The sequence below is a fragment of the Camelus bactrianus genome, chromosome 1, assembly GCF_048773025.1.
Source record: "Camelus bactrianus isolate YW-2024 breed Bactrian camel chromosome 1, ASM4877302v1, whole genome shotgun sequence".
Lineage (NCBI taxonomy): Eukaryota > Metazoa > Chordata > Mammalia > Artiodactyla > Camelidae > Camelus > Camelus bactrianus.
This window is the reverse complement of record NC_133539.1, coordinates 120,221,752-120,238,966: the sequence shown is the minus strand read 5'-3', so window position 1 is coordinate 120,238,966 and position 17,215 is coordinate 120,221,752. Positions and strand designations below refer to the sequence as shown.

Here is a 17,215-nt window from a genome sequence, read left to right as displayed (position 1 = left end):
TCTTGAACCATTGAAGAACTTTTTTATAGACTCCAAAATTCAGTCAAAAAGTATTGGAAGACTGCTCCTAAGCAGAACATAAGCTTTCTTAATATCCGCACTGAAGTCTTCTTGTAGTTAAGAAAAATTACCTTTAAATTATCTCAGGTACCTCTATATTTTATTTTAACTGTTTATTTTGCAGGCAGGAGGTTTAATGGAGTAAATCTTAATGGAGCATAATTATGCTACTAAATGCCAGAGGAAAGATCTTAGAGTCCGGTACCTGAGGAAACTCCTGAAAGGCTCCCATTGTTTCCTGACTTCTTTCAGAGGAACCACCAATCACAATCAAGGGCCTGAAACAGTTATTTTTTAAAAAAGAGAATTACAAATAAGATCAACATGTAAAATACTCAGCAGGGTGCTCAATGAATAAAAAACATTCAATGAATGTTAAAGAAGAGGGAAAGAAAATTATATTTTCCCTTAAGACCTGTCAATTTACAAACAGTTAGGAAACAACCTAATGTAAGAGAACCCTTCTGCAATTTCAGAAAACTCTGAAATTTATAGTAAATATTTTTCCTCCATGCCCGGCTCTCCCCTGCCTCTTCTAGGTGCTGATGTGGTGATGTAAAATGAACTGTTAGGCCATTCTTATTATTTTTGGGATCAGGAGAAGGAAAAACTTTTTTTTTCACTTTCCTAAGTAAGTCTATTTGGAAATGGCAGAATGAGGAAAATTTCTCAGTAGTAAAATTCTTATCCTTCAGGAAGAAAAAAAAAAGATACAGCAAAGCTAAAGTTACTTAAAAATTATTGGACTCTAAAGCAGATGAGAAAGAGAAAGATGAGGAAGGAAGAAAGGAAAGAAGAAACTGTAACAAACACATAGCAAGAAAGAAAACAATGTCCTTCCCTCTGGAAAATTAAATATTGTATGAATTGATCAAGACATAGCCCCTTTTAACATGATCTTATTGGTAAAGAACCAGAGATGGGATTAAAGGCCAAGATCAACTAATGAACTTATAAAGCAAACGCAAATGTAAGATTTCAATTGTTTTCCTAGTTATGAAAGACAAGGTGAAAAATTATATATATTCTTGCATACTGAGCTGGGATCTTTAATAAATAATTCTTTACTTAAAGTAAAGAGGCAAACACACATTCACATACATATGCAGATGTGGAATATACATATATATATATATATATATATATATATATATATATATATATATATATATGCATATACATATTCATTCCAAAATATTAACAGTGCTTATCCCTAAGTGAAGGAATTACTGATGGTTTTTCACTTTCTTCCTAATGCTCTTCTTAATTTGTCACTGAGTCATTTCCTCAAGCACTTGATTCCCGGTATTCCCATCACAGATCAGTGGATACTTCACTAGGTAAAATCACGCACTGGGATTTTAAGAAACTGTTTTCAATAATAACAATCTAATTACCAGCAGTTCATGTTTGCATTTGCCATTCCACCCAAGGCATGGATGAGACCTGGGCCAGAAACAACAAGGCAAACTCCCGGCCTGAAAGCAAAGCAGAATTCACTTTATTAAAAGTAGGTCAAATGCAATACTTGATTCATTATCACTCTGTGAAACGTAACCTTCTGGACTTCAAAGAAAGGACATATAGGTCTTACTACAACTGGTAAAACAATTGTATTTTTGAATTAGATAAACAGGGTTGTATCAGTCTTCCTGCCGGAAATAAGGTACTTATCATCCTCACACTGTACTTCACTAACCTATTCATATTTTGCTCCTAGTACGTTTGGGCTAAATCAAGTCAACTGCATACAGAAGCAAATTTTTGGCTGCTGAGTACATTTCTGTATGGTGAAAGTGTTTTCGAAAAATTTCTTAATAAATAAATATAAAACGTCAATTGGTCTCTGACAGGAAGTAATTCTGAAGCGTAGGGCTCTGCCTTATTACCTAGATGACTTTCTCAGCCTAAAGCATTGAAGAAAAATCTCCATATAATCAGTTTGCCATTTTCAATGTATAAAATAATTTTTAAGAACCTCTATTTAAGACAGCCTTTAAATTGGTACAGCCACTGTGAAAAACCGTATGGAGGTTCCTCAAAAAACTAAAAATAGAACTACCATACAATCCAGCAATGCTATTGCGAGTATTTATTCAAAGAAAACAAAAAGACTAATACAAAAACATGCACGCATGCCTATGTTCATGTAGCCCTATTTACAGTAGCCAAGATATGGAAGCAACCTCAGTTTTCACCCACAGATGAATGGATAAGAAAGATGTGGTATATATATACAATTAAATATTACTCAGCCACAAAGGAAGAATGAAATCTTGCTATTTGTGGCAACATGGACAGACCTGGAGGGTATTATGCTCAGTGAAATAAGTCAGACAGAGAAAAACAAACGCTGTATGATTTCACTTATATGTGGAATCTAAAAAACATAACAAATGAACAAATGAAGCAAAAAAAAAAATAAAAATAAAAAGACTCATAGATACGGAGAACAAACTGGTGGTTGCCAGAGGGAAGAAGAGTGGAAGGATGGATGAAATAGGTGAAGGGGATTCAGAGGTACAAACTTTCAGCTATAAAATAAGTAAGTCACCGGGAGGCAATGAACAGCATGGGGAACACAGTCAGTAACACTGTAACAACTCTGTATGGTGACGGATGGTAACTGGTCTTACTGTGGTGACCATAACGTATAAAAATACCGAATCACTATGTTGTACATCTGAAACTAATATAATACTGTATTTTAACTACAACTCAGTTAAAAAAAGAAACTGAAACAGACTTCAGTTTACCTGCCTGTCAGATATCCAATCACGGAGGCAGCATAACAAGCCTACAAAGAAAAAACACGGGGACTTCAGCGTCCATATATTATTAAACAGTATTCGGTAATAAGTATTAAGTATTATCCATTTATGAAGTATGTATATAATAATTTACTACTAAGCAAGAAAGTAGAACTTCATTGTTAAGGAGGAATTGGAGTGCTTTTCATTTTAACAGTCATATTCTACCCGTAAATTTCAAATAATGGTGTAAGTATCTAAATCTAAGTTTTAGTTTTTCAAGGAATTTGTCCGTATCATCTAGTTTATTCACAATATCATCTTATAATTGCTTAAATATTTGCAGGATCAACAGAAACGTCCCCTTTTTTAATTCCTACCATTGATAATTTGTGTTTTTTCTCTTTTATTCTTTACCAGCCTTGCTAGGGAATTTACATTTATTAATCTTTTCCAAGAACCAATTTTTGGCTTTGCTGGTTTTTCTTTACTGTTTCTTTGTTTTCTGTGCCACTAACTTCTGTCCTTGTATTCACTATTTCACTCCTTTCAGTTTGGGTTTACTTTGGTTTTCTTTTTCTAGCTTCTTAAAATGTAAGCTTAGAGCATTGATTTTTGATCATCTTCACTAACAGATTCATTTGAAACTATTTCCTCTAAGAACTCCTTTAGCTGTAACTTACTTGTCTGAGAGCTCATCTTTTTATCATTCAATTCAAAATACGTTCCATTTCCCATTGTGATTTCTTTTTCATCCCAAGAGTTAGTTAGGGTCCGTGGTCTGTTTTCACTCCTGACATTGGTAATTTGTATTTCTCTTTTATTCTTAGTCTCCTGTGAAGTTTACTGCTTTTATTAATCTTTTCAAACATTTACAAAGGATCAAATGTGTTACGGAACTTACGAATGTTTGGGAATTTACTAGTTATCTTTCTGTTACTGAATTCCAGTTTATTTCTATGTGGTCAGGTTAGATACACTTTATGCTTTCCATCTTTGGAGATTTGTTGACATTTTCTTTATGGCCTTCATATGGTTAGTTTTTATTTTTAAACTGCACTTGAGCTCATTACAGGAAGGGAGGGAAAATGCTCAATTAAATACAAGATAACCTGGAAAAATGCTTAATGCCCTTTCAAACAAATTCTTTGTCTTAGTCTGGGACATCATTTTTTCCAGTATTATTTCTTCTCATTTGTTTAAGAAATATAAAAAATTGGGTATTTTCTAACCTCTAACTCAACTTTATATGTGACATGCTTAACTTAAATCCATGTTAATAGAAACAGACTTACACAGAGAACAAACTTATGGCTACCAGGGAGTAAAGGGGGTGGGAAGGGATAAATTGGGAGTTCAAAATTTGCACCTCTTGGGGAGTGATGGAAATGTTAGCTGTCTTGATTGTGGTAGTGGTTTCATAGGTGTACACATCTATCACAATTCATTAAATTTCGTATCTGAAATATGTGTAGTTTACTGTACAAGAACCATATGACAATAAAAGTGTTAAGTTAAGAAAAAAACTTAAATCCATGTTAAGGAGATACGTGCAAAAAATTTAAAGTAAGTATTTATGAATCATATCTCACCTGGCACCACTACCACAAGCCTAACTAAGAAGTTGTACTTTCTCCGTGTTGCTATTCTCTTTTGGCCCTGATCTCTTTCCCGTTTTGTATGAGGACAAATTCACATACGACAATAGGACAACTCCTAAGAAATGCACATGCATAGAATAAAACATCTGCTGCCATAAGAACAGTTATTTGAACACTGAGGAGCACTATCCACTTATTAAAGCAGGGTAAACAATGTTGCTCCAAAATGCAATACACGAAACAATATAAAACAAAAATTACATTCCTCTGGTAACAGATGTCCAAAGTTGAACAGGGACTGGTTTTATGATCTTAGAAAATCTATTCCTCTACCCAGTGACTTCCACTCACAGGTGGCTTAGTGTTTGTATACTTGAGAGAGCAGACTTTAGAACCAAACTGTTTTGATTCAAATCCCTGCAACTCTACTTCCCACTGTGTCACCCTGGCAAGTTACTCTGTACCTTGGATTCCGCATTCATATAATGAACATAATTAGGATGAAATCAGTTAATAATGTAAGACACTCTGAACAGTGCCTGCACACAGTGAACTCTCGAGAACCGTTAAATTCCTAAGGGTCTGCCCACTTCCTGGGAAACTGGTCCCTATGTCTTGATTACTCTAAGGACCTGATGAAAGACAATCAAGATATAACCAATTACACTTTCCTCTTTAGGACAAGCATGCAACTGGATTTAAGTCCTTGTCTGCCTTCTGAACGGCTCCTGAACCTCTTCTCACATTCTCTCTTAACCACCCTGCCATTCCCCACCGGCCAGGCCCTAGTTAAGTCATCCTCTGACTGCTGCAAAGACTCAGCCGACTAGAGGGTCATGCACTGGGGATGCTGCATCTCAAACTCACTACGTCCAGATCTGCACTCCTTCCCTTTCCCCTCCGCATGGGCTCTTCCCTCCCTATTCCCGATATGAGTCAGGGGCAGTATATGAGTCGGGGGCAGTACGATCCTTCTCGTCAGTCAGGCAAGCCCAAACCTAGGAATCCTCTGTGGAAGAAGCTGTTCTCTCCTTCCCCGTGATTAATGCCTCCTCATCCTCTGAGACAGCGCAGGCATCATCTCCTCCGGAAAGCCCTCTCTGAAGTCTTGGGCTGAGCTGGGTACCCCTTCCTGGGCTTCCGCAGAACCCTGGCTACATCTCTATCAGAGCACTTACCAGATTAAAATACAAGTGTCTGTTTGTGTCTGTCTCCACAGCCAGGTTATAAGCCCCTCGAAGACAAGAAGGGTGTATCATTCATCTCCATACTCAGTGCCCAAGATAGCACCCGGGACCTATGGAGGCCCTCAACTAAGCCAGAGGGACTCAAGTAAAACTTTAAGCTGCCCTTCAGATCCATACTCTCTATTACCATGAAAATCATCGTTCCAAAGTAAAAATACAGTTACGTTTCCCATCTATGCAGAAAAACCTTTCCAGTCTCACCCAATGCCCACTGAAAAAAAGACCACATTCCTTTTCTAGCTATAGACTCTCTCCAACCTCCCCTCGGACTACCTATCCAGTCTCACAGCCGTCCCCTTGGGCGAGTGTCTTAACTTCTCTGTGCCTCATTTTCTTACCTGCATTTAGGGTTAACAAGTTCCTGCCTCCTAAGCTTGTTGTGATTGATACGTGTAAAGTATTAGAATAGCGGTGAGCACTGACTGTCCGCAGTGAATACGGGCCGTTAGTGTTAATCACCCCGCAATGCACTCGGCTCTCCGCGTCCGTACTTACCGCCTGCTCATTCCTCATGCCGACGTATCTGATGCCCAGCTCCTGGGCGGCGAGGGCGATTTCAGTCACCGGGATGCCGACGATGCCAAACATGTAGCGCACGCCCTGGGGGCCAGGAACAGGGAATTAAGTGCCGGGGCCGCGCCCCACCGTTCCCTCCTGGAGGGCGACAAAGAACCCTCCAACACATCTCGCTCCGGCCGCCCCACCGCGTTCCCCGTTTCCAAGACAACGCTAGGCCCCGCCGGCTTCCGTAGGAGCCCGCCGCACCTGCGTTTTCAGGGCCTGGGCGATGACTTTCGCACCGGACACCTGCCCCTCGCTCCCGGCGCTGTGCTCTGCCACGTTACTCTCCATCTTCCGTCCGAGGCGCTCTCGCAGTCGACATCAGGCGGACACGGAGTCACCCAGCAAGCCCGACCCCGAAGACACCAGCTGTGGGGCGGCTCCTCTGAGACGGGACTGGGCGACCGAACGCTTTAAACGGAGACGGAGGCGGCGGCGGAGGAGGGGGAGGCGGGGCCCCGACCGGCGCTCGAGCTGAGGTGAGAGGTAAACACTCTTCCTCCAATCACCACGGGCCCCTTTTCCTGGGTCCTCCATTTGCCAGGGTCAGAGCGTCTTAAGGAGGCGGGACCAGCTGGAGGCAGCGGCCTAGGCCGAGCAGGTGAGAGGCCAAACTGCGGTGGCTTCTGGCCATATTCCGCCTTCCGGACCTATTTCCGAGGAAAAGGCGGATAGCGCACGTGCAGAGTTGGGGCCAAAGGCGGATTGGGGGAGCGAAAGGGGCGTGGCGAGGGGCAGAAGAGGCGTGGCGCGGGCGCCGCCTGGCTCCGCCTCCGCCCCGCGCCCCTCTGGGGGCTGCGTGCAGTTTCGCAAAGGCTGCTGGGACACGGGTGGCTGAATGGCGCCGCTGTTGAGCGAAGTCGTCTTGGGGTTGTGTCGTCATTCATTCGCGTCTTCGGTGTTCGGGGCTTTTGCTTACGCGCCTTTTGGTTTCTACTTTCATAACTTTGTGGCTTTGCGGTCCGTGAAGCATAGTAAGACGCGTTAATGGAATCCGTGAGCCGTTGTGCACTTTACCCCACAGCTTAGGTAACGAAGCAGAATCTCCAAGCGGGAGATAAGAAACTTCCCCAGACCCCTTGGACCCCGGCCGGGCCTCGGACTTCCAGTCTTGTGCTCTAGTCGCTGTCCAGCCCTCCGACCACAAGAGATAAGAGAGTAACCTGAACCTAGTTACCTTTGACCTTTGTTTTCTGCAGCCCTTGCTACAAATCCGCATTACTCTCCAGTCTTGCCTTTCCAAAGTCAGGAAATGGGAGTTTTTGTAATTCTTAGAGTCGGTCCCAGACCACAATCAATTCCTGCAGCTGAGAACCTTTTAAAATATTTTTGAGTGAAAACCTTGCTTTGTGTGATTTTTTTTTTTTTTTTTTTTTTTTTTTGCGACTGCAGCCTCAGGGTCTTTTGACCATCTGCTCAGTGGCACACAGAAAATCTACCATAGCAGCGAAGAGTGGAACTTCAAAATTCTTGAGGATTTGAAGTGTTTTGAAGCAAAAAGACCAGGAATATGTGGAAAGTAAAGAAACAAGACGAGAGAGGTGTAGGTCATAGGTAGTGAAATGGATGAAAAGTATTGGAAATAAAAGGATTTCAAAACCCAGTGGGCCCTTCCAAAAGGTCTTTCCCTTACATTTCAAGCCCTAACTCCCATCCCAAACAGAGGAGAGTGAAACAGTTGGCCTCCCTGGGTATGGGGATGGTGCCTAAGGTAGCCCATGTAAGAGGCTAATGCCTTAAAGCCTGAGCCCTGGGGCTGGGGTCTTGAGGTTTTATAGAAAAATGGAGACAGGAAGGTGATAACAATTAGGGTGTGAGCAGGAGCTGCATTTCTTTCACCTTGATAAGAACTTGCTGCTGTTATGGAGAAATTGAGGAGGGTTTGCCCATTTTCTAGAGATTCAGTCCACCTTCTTTCAAGACTTTTAGGGTAAAAGGATAAGTTATTCTAAGAAAAGAATGCACAGGGAGTTAGTCATAAGATCACTTGAGCTAGAAGTACAGGCCTCAACAACTCAGTAGCCAATCTGTTAGTTTTCTATTCTTTCCATTTTAAACTACTCACCTGTCAAGTAAAATTGACTTTCCAGAAAGTTGCAAAATGTTCTTTGTGTGGTTTTGAATAGTCCTTGGTACAGTGTCTCCTGTCCCTGTTTGAGAAGCATGGACCCCACACCTCTCTATCCTGTGGGATTGTTTACATCAGTACCTGTGTGTGAGTCTTTACCCCTACCCCTCCCATTGCATCAGAATCACTTAGAAAGCTTTTTAAACATACAACTGCTTGGGCCTTACCCCACATCTTCTGAATCAGCGTCTTAGGACAAATTAGGCGCCTGTGTATATTTTTTAAGCTACTATCTAATTTTGATATGCAGCTGGACTTGAGAACCACTAGCTCTGTACTCGTGCTCGAAGCATGAGTTAATAATTTAATGTGTTTCTGCACAGCAAAGGAAACCGTAAGTAAAACAAAAAGACAACCTACGGAATGGGAGAAAATTTTTGCAAATGAAACCGACAAAGGCTTGATCTCCAGAATATATAAGCAGCTCATACAACTTAATAAGAAACAACCAAACAACCCAATCCAAAAATGGGCAAAAGACTAAACAAGCAATTCTCCAAGGAAGACATACAAATGATCAATAGACACATGAAAAAATGCTCAGTATCACTAATTATGAGAGAAATGCAAATCAAAACTACAATGAGGTATCGCCTCACACCAATCAGAATGGCCATCATTCAAAAATCCACAAATGACAAATGCTGGAGAGGCTGTGGAGAAAAGGGTACCCTCCTTCTTGCTGGTGGGAATGCAGTTTGGTGCAGCCACTGTGGAAAACAGTATGGAGATTCCTCAAAAGACTAGGAATAGACTTACCATATGACCCAGGAATCCCACTCCTGGGCATATATCCAGAAGGAACCCTACTTCAGGATGACACCTGCACCCCAATGTTCATAGCAGCACTATTTACAATAGCCAAGACATGGAAACAGCCTAAGTGTCCATCAATGGATGACTGGATAAAGAAGAAGTGGTATATTTATACAATGGAATACTACTCAGCCATAAAAACCGACAACATAACACCATTTGCAGCAACATGGATGCTCCTGGAGAATGTCATTCTAAGTGAAGTAAGCCAGAAAGAGAAATAAAAATACCATATGAGATTGCTCATATGTGGAATCTTAAAAAAAAAAACATAAATACAAAACAGAAACAGACTCATAGACATAGAATACAAACTTGTGGTTGTCAAGGGGGCGGAGGGTGGGAAGGGATAGACAGGATTTCAAAATTGTAGAATAGATAAACAAGATTATACTGTATAGTACAGGGAAATATACACAAGGTCTTATGGTAGCTCACAGAGAAAAAAATGTGACAATGAATATATATATATGTTCATGTATAACTGAAAAATTGTGCTCTATACTGGAATTTGACACAACATTGTAAAATGATTATAAATCAATAAAAAATGTTTAAAAATAATAATAATAATTTAATGTGTGATTGCCCGTTATCAAATACTATTTTTTTTTTAAATATATTCTTACTGAAGTATAGTCAATTTACAATGATGTGTCAATTTCTGGTGTACAGCACGATACTTCAGTCATACCAAATACTGTTGATTAATTTGGATTTACAGGTTCCATCTAGCTGGTTTGACATTGGCAGCACGGACTGTATTGATGGTAGTCAGATCATGGTGCCTGGTGTCCACTGCTGTGCCGAAAAATCACCGGCACACCCACTCGGTAGAAAGTGTGCTAAAAACAGAACTCTGGATTGGAACAAACCCCCTGAATTCAGACTAACTGCTTGTGCAAAAGCATAAATTCTCAACTGACTGGACCTTGCCCTGTAGCAGAAGGAAAAGTCGATGAGACTGTTGAAACTTGCTTTACCCTTACAGATGCCCCTGAGTTCAGAGGGCAGCGCTCCACAGTTCACTTGGGTCTGATGACTCAGCAGAAGCGCTTAGAGTCCTCCCCCAGGATCAACAGGCACTTGGAGCAACAACTCCTTTCAATCCCATGGCAATGACCGGATTCCAGGATTCTTTTGTAGCTTACCCGAGGCCCTTTGTGCAGACATTGTAAGCATTAATCACGTTCTTTATTACTTTCATTGATGGTAGGCATGGAATTTTATTTGTGTGGCTTTGTTTGTGTGTTTATTGGTGGAAGGAAGTCAGAAGAGGATTAAGTCTAGATTTTCTTAAAGAAAAGGATAAAGTAATGATAACAGCTCTCCAAAGAACAGAGCCAGTCACCAAAGAATGTTCATACCGATTTCTCTGTTTGTGGGCTCCAGACCTGAGGGTATAAGGGAGATATCTGGCAGCTTTCTTAAATCCAGCTGTAGAGAATATCCAGGCAACCAGATAATTTCGTACGAGTTGCAAAATGATACCTGGAGAAAATATACCCATGAAAGATTTAAAACAGGCAGCTTCTATAGGTAGTCACTCCTTAGGCCTCCAAATTATGACAGTATGTTTTAATTTCAGTAAACTAACAAGGACACTGTAAATCCTTTTGATTACTTCAAAGCAAAGCACTAACTGAACCTGTGAGAAATGTTCCCATAGGCATATTTTATCAAAATGTGAAGTGTTTGATTAGCAAATAAAGAAATGATTTAGGGTAATTTGTGATGCATTATAGAATAGCTGAAAATAAAATAAAATTGGCTGAAATAGGAAACCGAAGCTAAATATCTTAAATACAAACTAAAGCAAGCCACAGCAACCCAAAAGGAAATCTATGTAGAGTACTGTTTTTAAAACCAACATTGAAAATTGAACAGCAAGACATGTGCTGTTGGCAATTGGTCAATGTGGAGTAAAATGGCTCTTTGAATACAACAGGGTAGACTGATTTTGTTTGCTTCCCATTACATTTATGAACTGCAGAGTACCGAAGCTCAGAGAGAGGCTTGAAGCAAAACTAGTGACATAACCAGGGGACAGGCACTGGGAGTTTTTCCCAGTTACCCTCTGACCTAGAAAATGCTTGGATTCCTGCCCTTGGCCTGCGCCTGCAAGCCCTTTGCCTTTGCTCTGCATTTTAATGCCAGGGACACCCGGACCTGGAGTGGGAGCACTGTGGGCCAGAAACAAAAGGAGCATTGTTTCCATGTGTTTTTTGTTTTTGTTTTTTTGTTTTGTTTTGTTTGGTTTGGTTTTTCAAAGCAAATCCGGGATAGTTTGACATCAGCAATGATTAGATCTCTGATAAGGATGTTTACTTTGTGTGAAGTGCACCAGGAAATGGTGACAAATATAGCTCCTGCTATGAGAACTTAAGTGATTTATTTCAAATGGCTTAGAAATTGTGATACCGTATTTCTCCATATGCTGAGACTCCACGCTTGGGGGTGGCCCCGGGGGTAGCGCTGGGGCTGCCATCACCTGTGAAACATGGGATTAGTCACTGTTTAAATGCTTTCTGTTCTCATTTGTTTCTTCTGTTTGGCCATCAGCCTTCATTATAGCCCCTTCCTTTAGCTTTTTATATCTTACTGTTTTGTTTTGCTTCTAATTGCTTCTCTGTGTCAGGGAAACAAAGAGTCAGCTCCAGGGCAGAATCCAAATGATTCCTGGGGTTTGGAGTTAAACTGCGGTGTAACCCCAGGTGAAGGCCATCTTCATGATGAAGAAACCAAGCCCTTCCTTAAACTTTTTTCTGCATTATAACCTCTAAGTTCCTCTTTGGAGCTTAGCTGTGATGCCTTGTTTTATTCACTTTCTTTTTTTATATATGTAATATTTATGACACCTTTCAGACACATGAATAAGGAATGAGATTAACAGACACCCACGTATCCAGCCCTAGCTTAAGAAATGCATTACACATACAGTGGAGCCCCCTGTGTCTCCCCACCATCACCTCTCCTCCCCTGTGCCATAGAGGTAATCCCTATCTTGAATTTGGTGTTTATAATTCCCACCTATCCATTCTTTTTTTTTTAATTGAAGTATAGTCAGTTTACATGTGTCAATTTCTGGTGTACAGCATGTTTCGGTCATACATATACATACATATATTCCTTTTCATACTTTTCATTATAGGTTACTACAAGATACTGAATAGAGTTCCCTGTGCCATACAGAATGAACTTGTTGATTACGTGTTTTATATATAGTAGTTAGTATCTGCAAATCTCGAACTCCCAATTTATCCCTTTGCACCCCCTTCCCCCCTGGTAACCATGAGTTTGTTTTCTATGTCTGTGAGTCTGTTTCAGTTTTGTAAATAAGTTCATTTGTGTCTTTTTTTTTAAGATTCTACATATGAGTAGTATCATATGATATTTTTCTTTCTCTTTCTGACTTACTTCACTTAGAATGATGATTTCCAGGTCCATCCATGTTGCTGCAAATGACATTATCTTATTCTTTTTTATGGCTGAGTAGTTTTCCGTCATATAAATATGCCACAACTTCTTTATCCAGTCATCTGTTGATGGACATTTAGGTTGTTTCCATGTCTTGGCTATTGTAAATAGTGCTGCTGTGAACACTGGGGTGCATGTATCTTTTTGAATTAAGGTTCCCTCTGGATATATGCCTAGGAGTGGGATTGCTGGATCATATGGTAAGTCTATTTTTAGTCTTTTAAGGAATCTCCATACTGCCCTCTCTAATGGCTGCACCAGACTGCATTCCCACCAGCAGTGTAGGAGGGTTCCTTTTTCTCCACACCCTCTCCGGCATTTATCGGATATTATTATTTAATGACTGCCATTCTGACTTCCACCTATCCATTCTTTAGGTGATGGGTGTTTAGGTTGTTTTAGGCTTTTCAGTCTTGTAAACAGTTTTCTCTGAACATCCTTGCATGTCTCTTTGTGCACATGTGTGAGTTTTTATGTATATATATCTAGGGGTGCGTCGCCATTGATTTTACTAGATATTGCCAAATTGGTCTCCCAGATTATTGTACCAATTTATATTCCTACCATCTGCATATAAGGACTCCCCTTTCTCTACATCCTCAGTTGTGGAATTTAAATTTTTTTGCCAATTTGGTGGATGTGATATGGCTTTTCATTCCCATTTCCCTGACTATTAGTGAACACACCTGGATATAGGTTACAGATATGGGTATAGATGAGGGTTTACCATCTGGATTTCTTCTGTGAATTACCTGTTTATATATTTTGCCCTTTTCTTTATTGGATTGTTTACATTTTTCTTATTTATTTGTAAATGTTCTTTATACATTCTGGATGCTTATTCTTTGTCTTTTAACTCTGTGTATAGTTGCTCCATATACATTTGGTCTGTCTCTGGACTCTGTTCTTTTCCTACCCAGCACCAATCCTACACTCTCTTAATTTCTGTGTTTTTGAAATAAGTCTTTATGTTGGTAGGACAAGTCCTCCTACTTCGTTCTTTTGAAACCGTTTTGTCTATTATAATTAGTTTCCTATCACTGTTGTAACAAATTACCACAAACTTAATGGCTTAAAACAACATGAATGTATCATCTTAACACTCCTATAGTTCAGGAGTCTAAAATGGGTTTCACTGGGATAATGTCAGGGTGTTGGCAGGACCTCATTCTTTTCTGGAGGCTCCAGGAGAGAATCCATGCCTCTCTCCTCCAAACTCCTAGAGGCCTCCCAAGTTCTTGGCTCCATCTTCACAGTGAGCAACATTGGGCCACGTCCTTCTTATGCTGCCATCCCCCCGGCTCTCCTGCTTCTCTCTTCCACTCCTCCAGACACTGGTAATTACGTTGAGTTCACCCGGATAATCCAGGGTGGTCTGCGTGTGTCACAGTCTGTTTATTAGCGACCTTAATTCCCCATTGCCATGTCACCTGACACACTCGCAGGTCTGGGGATTAGGACATGACCATCTCTGAGGGGCCATTATTCTGCCTGCTAAATCTATTCTTGGCTTCTTTCTCTTTCATCCACATTATCAGTTTATCACATTCTTTTTCTTATCTTGTTGCAATGGCCAAGACCTTCAGTACACTATAGAAAAGAAGCACTGATAAGTGACATTTTAATTTCATTTAATTTGTTAATGTGGTGAATTAAGTTGATATACTTTCATATTAAATAATTCATCATTCTTGTGATAAACACAGTTTGGTTGTGATGATTTTCTTCTTATACATTGCTTAACTAAGTTTGCTATTTTTATTCAGGCTTTCTGCATTTGTGTTTAAGAGTAAGAGTCAACCATTTTTCCTTTCTTGGACTATCCTTATCTAGCTTGGGTATCAAGGTTATACTGTCTTTTAAAAATTTTTGAAACAGTTTATATGAAATATGTATATATAAATATATTTGTATTAAAGATACATTATGTATCTTTTCCTTGAATGTTTGGGAGAATTCCCCTGAAAATTATACCAAAATGGGTGCAATTAGAGAGTCTTTGATAATATAACTTTTCTTGGATAATTGGTCTGCTTCATTTTTCTATCTTTTTTGGACTTAGTTTTCCTAAGTGTTATTTTCCTAGAAAATTATGCATTTCATGCACATATCCACTTGACATACGTTTGTTTCAAGGCATCCAAGAATCAGTTCTGCGATCACTGTTGTAATCATTATTGTGTTCCCTTTTAATTTTTTCTTTATGTGTGTGTGTGTGTGTGTTGCTTTTCTCCTTGATCAGTCTTGATTGAGTCTTATTTATTTCCTTAGTCTTTTCAAAGACTCCGTTTTGGACCCAGGGCTTCTTAGAAAATGGCCAGTTCCAGATCTAAGCCAGGAAATGTGCACAATAAGCTTTGGACAGCTCTCAATGCTAGATTACAAAGAAGCCGTCAGGAGCTGTTAAGGTGGCGTCAAGAGGAATCAAGAGCAGGCTTCAAGAGGCTGCCGCTGGCCAAGGGGGGTATAGTTTGAGTTTCAATGATGATAATAATCGCAGTGGAAAAGAAACCCATGAAGCATGTTTAAATCCATGAGTTCACAATATTTTTTTAAAAATTGGTCACCTTCAGAAAATAATAAACTAGTTCCTTATCTTGAAAACTGATTTTTAAAAGAATGGGAGAGAGAATCTAGCATTTAGGCTGCCTTTCCTCTATGAACTGTACCATTAGATAACCAAGCAGTAGATAAAATAAAATGTCTTTATCAAAAAAAATTCCAATTAATAAATAAAACTGAACTGGTAGAATTAGAATACCAGCATTTCACAATCCCCAGGGACTAGAAAACGGCTTTCAGGGTCAGTGTTTTGTGCTGATAATGAAAAGAGAGGCAGACGCAAGTGTCAGGTTGAAAGAACATACTGCCGCCCACAGTCTTGCCAAAGGGATGGGACCTGAGCCTGATCCAGTCTCTGGATCCAGCTTCAATTTGCAAGAAATACTCAGAAGAGGAAAAGCATGAATCTCTCCATGCTGTATAAGCAAAATACTTTCTGTTGGAAAATCTACAGGTCAAATGAGCAGACTTCTCCCACAGGTTGAGTCTAAGGAAATAGAAGGGATGGGAAAAGAACCTATACATTGAAAGAGACTTAAGGACATAGCAGATTTCTTTAACTGAGAAGACTAAACTATAATGCGTAGAGGTATACGTTCGGTGATAAAGCTTTACCTATTTTGTTTTTAATGGAAATGATAACTGTAAAAGTCAGAGTAATGGTTACTTGGCCACTTATGGATAGAGTTACTAGATTTAGAAAAACAAAACAAAACAGGCACTCAGAACTCTCAGTTAAATTTGAATTTCTGGTAAACAATGAGTAATTTTTTAGTGTACGTTCCAACGTACTTGTTTACCCAAAATTCAAACTTAACTGGTCCTCCTATGTTTTATGTGGCAGAATCTTGATTTTATTCAAGATGATAATGCAGCTCACTCCCCAGCCTTCCTTGCAGTAGGAATGGTCACGAGCCCCCTTCTTGGCCAAAGCAATTGACCTGAAGGCAGTGGACAGGGCTTGGGGAAAGCTGCCTGAACCGGCACATACCCTCCTCTTCCATGCAGCATGCTATTGGCCTTGAAGCAGTCCTCCTGCAGTCTCAAGGGGACCCTGAAGATGGTCGCTGTGCTGAGGACAGAGGGACACAGAGAGAGGAGGATCCTGGGTTCTGGAGAACATCATGGAACCCCTGCCTTTGTTGGTTTCGTTATCAGAATTTTATCATTTCATTAGAAACCCTTTCTTGTTCTGGGACACTCAGGAGCATTGGGACTATGTGTTCCGTTATAGTTGGACAGACTTCCTCTGGAAGCCATGTGGGCCAGTTGTGAGGGTGGAGGATGGGAAGGGTAGAGTTGTTGGGTAACTGTCATTTCTTCTGTGATTGTTGTTTAGTTTTCTCTTTTATCTGGAGTTAAGTTTTGGTAAAATACATTTTCCTAGGAAATTTTCCATTTTATCTAAATTTTCAAATTTATCAACAAAGAATTGAATGAGGAGATTATTCATTCTTTTACTTTCTCCTGCATTTGTAACTATTTCCTCCTTATTGTTACCAATCTGTGTATGTTGTTTCTTTTTTTTTCTTAATTAGGTTAACTGATGATTTATCTATATACTTGAGGTTTTTTATAAAGAATAACTTGGACTTATTCTATAACTGAATTTTATTTGCTAGTATTTTGTTGAGGATTTTTCCATCTATGTTCATGTTAGATATTGATTGGTCTGTAGTTTTGTTTCCTGGTAATGCCTTGTCTGATGTTGGTATTGGGGTAATGCTGGCCTCACAGAACAAGTTAGGGAGTACAGTTGACCCTTGAACAACTTGGGTTTGAACTGCATGTGTCCACTTACATGTGAATTTTTTTTCAATAAATACTGTGCTATGTGATCTGCAGTTGGTTGAATCTGAAGATGTGGAACCATGTGTACAGAAGGCGGACTGTGGGCCTGGAGCATCTGTGGATTTAGTATCTGCAGCAGGTCCTGGAACCATGGATACCAGGGGACGACTGTATGCTCTCTGCTTCTGTCTTCTGGAAGAGGTTATAAAGGATTAACATAAT

The 17,215-nt window shown here is 40.0% G+C and overlaps 2 protein-coding genes across 7 annotated transcripts in view; one reads left to right on the top strand and one right to left on the bottom strand.

Moving 5' to 3' along the window:
* The window catches only part of HACL1 (2-hydroxyacyl-CoA lyase 1), a 30,749-nt gene extending 24,186 nt beyond the window's left edge, over positions 1-6,563 (bottom strand). For both annotated transcript variants that reach the window (XM_010966040.3, XM_074372080.1), the window contains exons 1-5: positions 6,424-6,563; positions 6,154-6,258; positions 2,817-2,857; positions 1,458-1,538; positions 266-338 (exon numbers count right to left, since the gene is read on the bottom strand). In XM_010966040.3, coding sequence (XP_010964342.2) covers positions 266-338; positions 1,458-1,538; positions 2,817-2,857; positions 6,154-6,258; positions 6,424-6,510 — 387 coding nt within the window. In that variant the 5' untranslated portion in view covers positions 6,511-6,563. The remainder of the gene's footprint in view (positions 1-265; positions 339-1,457; positions 1,539-2,816; positions 2,858-6,153; positions 6,259-6,423) is intronic.
* The window catches only part of BTD (biotinidase), a 31,775-nt gene continuing 21,120 nt past the window's right edge, over positions 6,561-17,215 (top strand). Inside the window, exon 1 of one of the 5 annotated variants that reach the window (XM_010966048.3) lies at positions 6,561-6,698. Coding sequence is in view for 2 of the 5 variants with exons in the window: in XM_045524877.2 (XP_045380833.1) it covers positions 10,276-10,337 (62 nt within the window). In the remaining 3 variants the exon portion in view is untranslated. Of the gene's footprint in view, positions 6,821-10,060; positions 10,338-17,215 lie in introns of those variants that run through there. The other 4 variants (XM_010966049.3, XM_010966045.3, XM_045524877.2 and 1 more) reach the window with 4 other exon arrangements.